The 6,428-nt window shown below is 37.6% G+C and overlaps 1 protein-coding gene across 1 annotated transcript; it reads left to right on the top strand.

Moving 5' to 3' along the window:
• Window positions 1–924: 924 nt before the first annotated feature.
• On the top strand, window positions 925–3,718 carry LOC147848587 (uncharacterized). Its single transcript, XM_087338343.1, has one exon. It carries the CDS (start codon window positions 1,271–1,273, stop codon window positions 2,768–2,770), a length of 1,500 nt encoding a protein of 499 aa, XP_087194469.1. The 5' UTR covers window positions 925–1,270; the 3' UTR covers window positions 2,771–3,718.
• Window positions 3,719–6,428: the final 2,710 nt, after the last annotated feature.

Raw genomic sequence — 6,428 nt, 5'->3', positions numbered from 1 at the left:
CTACCCTTATGTCCAAAAAATTACACTTTATAAAGTAATTATACACTCAAATCTTTGGTAAATAGGGCTAGTTCGGGTCCATTTCTTCCATCTTTGGTAAATAGGGCTTGTAGATTTGAGTATATAATTACTTTATAAAGTGTAATTTTTTAGACATAGGGGTAGTTTGGTGAATTTGGAACTTCCAGGGGCATTCTGGTAAATAGACAAACGTCCAGGGGTATCCTGGTACTTTTCCCTTAAAAACAATGCGATAATTCGAGAGTGTCAGAAATATCCGAAGGCTATTTTTGTAGCAAATATGAATGTATGTACTATGTACATATGTACAATACAAAAGACTAAGGGGGTATATTCGTGATATTCGTGTTCTTCATCCCGAGACGTAGTGATAAGATCATGCGTCTATCTGTGCACGTGCCGTTCTTCAACCTCGCACCCATCGCCCCTCGCCCCTCCTGCCTCATCTTCCATCTTCATCTTCGTCTTTCGTCTTCGTCTTCTCTTCACACAGTTTCTGCAGAACACTCTCCCCTGCATCTTTATAAATGCTTTCAACATCTCTTCCAGGTTTGGTCTGTCCCGATCGTCTTTTTTTTTCTCATTAACTTTATGGTTCTTAATTCATTCGGGCAAGCTCTGGTCCGATGTTAAAAGAATGCCGTAGCATTTATATACATGGGAGATCTACGCAATCCAGTCTTTCAAGATTATCTAAATACCGAGGGGACATAACCTATCTGCAATGTGGGCTCACATGTAAAAGACTAACATGGATGCAAGAAAAGCATAATGCTTCATGTGAGCACAGCAAAAAGATAATCCAAGGAAGTAAAAACCTTCCATGATGATTAGATAACATGGACTAAAAAAATTAAAGATCTTAGAACAGCTTAATCTTCCATTAAACAAGTGGTGTACGTATATTCCAAGAAAAGCATAATCTTCAATTGTGATCACATAAAATAGAACTACATGACATTGAAGAAAAACAAAATGCGACATCAAAGCCGCATTATGAGGACTAAAATATTCAAGGAAATCATAATCTGCCGTGAAGATCACATAAAGAAAGGACTGAAGAATATACAAGGAAAGCATAATTTGCCATGGTGATCGCATAAAGCAGGACTAGAAAAGGTCCAAAGAGAGCAAAAACTTCAGTGGGGACTAAGTAGATCCATGAAAAGCATAGTCTACTACAATACCCTCACAAAGAAGATCTAAAAAATCCCGAGAAAAACAAAATCTGACATGGTGATCAATACAAATGAGTAAAAAATATCCAAAAAAGGATATGGAAGTCAGCAGCCCCATTGTCTTGGCCTTAAGTGAAGAGCTCAAACGAGCCCTTACACGGGTACACGAGCTTGAAATAGCAGAAAATTCGGCTCGGAAAGAGATTAATGGTTTGTTAAAAAGATGTTCAGATAAGAGTACAATGGTAAGAACTAGAGACCAAGAGAAGGTTCAATCTGCCATTGTATCCATCACTGCAGAACTTGAAAAGGAGAAGAAAGCAAAAAGAAGGCTTGAAATGGAGAATAGAAGACTTTTAAGGAATCTTGGAGAAGCTAGTAAAGCATTGGCAAAAGCTGAGAAAGAAGTGGATAAGGAGAGGGAAGCTAAAAAGCTGATGGAACATGTATGTAATGAGCTTGCAAAGGAGATTGGGGAAGATAAGGCAGAGATTGAAGAGCTGAAGAGAGATAATGCGAGGGACAGAGAGGAAATCGAAGAGGAGAGACGAGCACTTGTACTTATTGAGGCTTGGCGTGAGGAAAGAGTTCAGATGAAGCTTAATGAGGCTAAATTACAGCTTGAAGAGAGATGTATGGCCTTGGATAAGGCAAAGGCAGAGCTTGAAATGCATTTGAATTCTATGAAAGGTTACAGAGTAGAATCTTCTCTCATGCATTTGAGGGGAATTTCTGGATCAATGGTTTTATTAGAAGAAGCAAGAAACCGTCCAGCCCCATCTCAAAATGATTTTGCATCATCTAATGATGTAGACAATCATTCTCTTCATAGTAGAGTCCAGTCTGAATGGTCTTCGAAATCAAACTTACAGCCATCAGATGGTGTTCCACAGGATATCTACTCGGACAAACATGTCGGAGACAAATTCAGGGAAGTTCATATTAACTCTAATATAAACTTCATGCAAGAATCTGATTTGAAAAACTCCAAGTTAAATGGTCATTTCAACTATATGGATTCTAATTTGCAGCCTAGAAAAGAATCTGATTGTGGAAACTCCAAGCAAAATGCTCATTTTAATTATATTGGTTCTAGTATAGAGTCCAGCCAAGAAGCTGATTGGAAGAAATCTCAGGTGAATGGCCATGTCAATCTACATAATAGACCGTGGATTGGTGATAAGATGGTATCAAGAAAGGAACGAGATGGAGCACTCCATTCAAGAGAAAATGGAATTCCATGGGAGAATTGTGAGTCGAAAGGCAAGAATAACAGTTGTGGGAATCACTGGGATTATTTTGATGAACATAGGTCGAATCTTGAAGAGGAGTGCACTGAAAGTGAGATAGATGAAGACAATGAATTGAGATCTTTACCTATGGCAAAGAAACAACCATACAATTTAAATAAGGACTTGATACCAACATTTAACCCCTATATAGGGCATAAATTTTTTGAGGTTGAAACCGACAGTGATGAATTATCTTCAGTTCCGTTAAACTCCCCAATGTACAAGCATTCAGCTTGTTCCGATTTCTGTACTCAACATACTGCATCTTGGGGAACATAGAAAGCTCAAAAAGATTGAGCTGAAATGGTAGTTGTTCATGAGCACGTCTTCTAATTGAAGACGTGGTTTATATATCAAAGTTTAAACCAAGAGATAGTCCAAAGGAGTGAAATAAACGCAGTAGATGGATATAAGAGAAATAAAGCCGCTATTCTGGATGAGATTCTGATGCCAACAATAGCTCATTTTCTGTTGTAAGAATATCATAACATGTCATTTAAAACTGAGGTTGGATGCATGCATTTTCATAGGTCACATGCTCACCATATATAATGTAAGGGCTATGTTAAAAGCGGAGGTTGAATCATAATCGTGGATCATATCAAAGATCAGCGTGTATGATGATAAGGCCTACAATGCAAAGCTTATCCTTAATCTGTACATTATCATAGCTCATGTGGAAGATCAAGATCGAATGATTACATGGTTATTGTCATTGAATAAGGTAGTTCTTTATGAAATAGACATACTTCCATAGAAAAGTTATGCAGTCTCTGAGTTCTTAGTAGTATAGCTTGGCTTTGTGCCTGTGCAAGTTGGTTATGTTAAATTGGACACGATGGGGTGGGGTCCATGGTTAGACTACTTTACGAAAATATGGCAAAGATATATAAACTGAAGAAAGAAAAAAAGATATTAATGTCATCATTTCTGGTGTTTCTGTTTTGGAAAATGTGGCAATGTCAAAGTTGTAACGCCATTGTGATTGTCACTAAAGAGCTGTAATGGTTACCCTTTATGGCAATTTGACAAGGATGATTGAACTAATGAAAGAATATTGTCAAAAACACTTTCATGTTTGGAGATTCATAGTATAGAGTCTAGAAATTGTATAATTTGGTTACACGACGTAGATTCTAGAAATGACCTTTAATCCTCTAAGAAACATGTCACCCTTGCCAATTTTCGATACACCCTTTGTTGAATACAACTACATTATATTACATTTGTTGGACCTAACTTCAAAACCATGTTCATGTTAGAGCCCATCTTGTTGTTTAGCATTCAAACCATTGCTTCCATACAACTTACTTCACACCCACTTTGATGTGAGACAAGACGTTTGGCCATATTTGATGAGCGATTAGTTGACTATGCACATTCTTCCCTAAACAAGTTCAAGAAGTGTCACTCTTTGATATAATGATATGTAGTTGAAGTTCAGATTCAATCACATATATTCAACCAAAACCAATCCTTGCATGAATTTCTCTCATAGTCACAATGTGCACTCTCAATTGCGACATTCACTACTGAATTTCTTGAACATCAAGATTCATTATTGGTTTTCACAGGTAGTACATGAAAAGGATATATTTTTTGCTTCATAGGCCATATTTTACCTATGAAGACGATAATTAAATCTCTCCCAATACCCATTCTTAAAAGATTTGAAAATCAAGATTCACCATAACTCCATATATACTATTTAAAATTGTTCCAATTATGGTTCAATATGTCCTATTTGACCTTTTGAGGATAATAATAACATCTATTAATTTGTCTATATCTTTCAAGGGTTTCTTCCTCAATATCATATCTCAACTAATCAAAAAACATTGACGACATTTTATTAAGCATGTATAATATTAATCCAAACAGTTGAGGCACTTCAACTTTGTAGAGCAAAGCCCTTGAATAAAGAGATCGGATACTGATAAGATGCCACCTTGTTCCATGGGAGACATTGAGATATCACGACAACTGAGATATTCTTTCAAGCCTCCTTATTTGCAAAAGTCTAGAGTTGTCAATCCATTTTCTGGTTTGGCAAGAACAATTGAATGTCATGCCACTTGAGCTTAAGTGGCAATAGAACCACTAAGTTCCAACCATCCATATAGCATGTATTTCCAAAATCTATAGATTAATTCATATAGGCAAAGAAGGGAGTATATATTGTAGAAGTATGAACAAAATTATTGTTAACAGACTCTAAAAGTGCAAAATGTCAACCCAATAATCTTATTGATCATAGTTGGTGAAAAAATAAAGATATTTCTTCAAATGTTTGATTAGTCTATTTAGTCTAACCATCAATCTATGGACGATAGCTCGAAGAGAGTTTGGAAGAAATATAAAGGAGCTCAAGTAATTTTTTCCAAATTGTTGACGAAGAGTGAGTCTTGATCATTGAGAATGTCATCCAAAAGACCACGATGCCTAAATATGTTGCTCATAACCAAAATTATTGTCTCTTGACTGTACGTGGAGCAAAATTTTCCATCTTAGTGAACTAATCCACTATACAATGTAGAATGACATCAAAACATTTAGGAGATGGGAGGTTAGTAATGAAATCCAAAGAGATGAACTTCCATGAACTCTTGACAACTAGCCAGGGTTGATCGAGGTTGAGAACCATTTGACCAACAACATGCATCACAACGAATAATGTACTCATCAACGAAGTTACGAAGTTGTGAGCCACCAATATCTTTGAGAAACTAACTTTCAATTCATACAAACTCCAAAATATTCAACCATTGGAATGAAATGGTAGTGTTGTAAGACCCAGAGTTGGGAACGACCATAAGGAACATATAGTATATTATTTCAGAAAAGCATATCGTCATGCTAATTAAATTGATTATAATCTTTACGAGAAGTCTTCAACCTCAAACAAGAAGAATAATTTAGACAATTGACAAAGAAACATTGCACCACATTTATGCAAGATCCAGCCGAAGGTAGCATACTAAGTAGTGCCTATTAATGCGGGGTTGGGCATAAAGTAATGAGAAACAATGTATCAACTTTAGTCAAAAGTATTGAATAACATGTTATGAATGTAGCAAATGTGCAACATCACACACAAATAAAGTCAAGATAACAAGTCTAGCTTAGTAAAAGAAAGGTAAATCCATTTGAAATTCCCCATCATTCTAGTTTTCTTGTCACATAGTATTTTTTCATGAATAATTATTTCTTCTTTTTTGTATCATATAAATGTGTCTACAATTATGTGTTTATGTATAAGTATATATCATGTATGTATTCCACACAATAAGATATGTGCATATGTGTCGTCACTTGTTCGCACGTGAGGATTCCAGAATAGTGGTTGTCTAGTCCATCCGGTCAATGTCTCCGGGGGTGTGCTTGACCAAATGTTGTCGTAGATGGCACCATGCCCGCAAGATGGAGTTCGCAACCCTGTCCTCCGGATGGCAAGCTAGCTTGGGTGGGACTCCGCTCGTGCAACACCAATTCAAGGAGTCGGGCCAAGGCCTACCATACTTGGGAGTCCCTGCTTGCAGCCTGTTGCGAAGTAGTACCTTCCAGCACCCCTTACCTGGCAGGAGGCAGCGAACCACCATTTTAGCTAGCAATGAACGACTCTGCATTAAGGGGTCTATGAGGCCAAGCCCCCCTTTGGCCCGCGGTTGCGTTAACCAACACCATGACACTCTGGCAGCAGCCCTTGGGTTGTCCTTACCTGACCATATAAACCCCCTGATGGCAACCTTAATCGTGTGCAGACCTGCAGGGTCCATAATCCAGTAGGAGACTGAGTGCCACATGGTAGCGAGCAACACTTGGTTCGCAACAAGGACCCTACCAGCGAAGGATAGTTTAGATCTACTCCATTGGGTCAACTTCCTATTTATTTTGGCTTGTACGTGGGCCAATTGCGCTCCCTTGGGGATTGACCTCC

Source organism: Azolla caroliniana, unplaced genomic scaffold (assembly GCF_043228905.1).
Source record: "Azolla caroliniana isolate FFs.n. ecotype wild unplaced genomic scaffold, voAzoCaro1.0.p SCAF_310, whole genome shotgun sequence".
Lineage (NCBI taxonomy): Eukaryota > Viridiplantae > Streptophyta > Polypodiopsida > Salviniales > Salviniaceae > Azolla > Azolla caroliniana.
Note: the sequence above shows the minus strand (reverse complement) of the source record. Positions and strands in the feature narration are given on the sequence as shown.

Coding starts and splice junctions, on each gene's coding strand:
- LOC147848587 (XM_087338343.1), top strand. CDS start 1,271: ATGAGTAAAAAATATCCAAAAAAGGATATGGAAGTCAGCAGCCCCATT.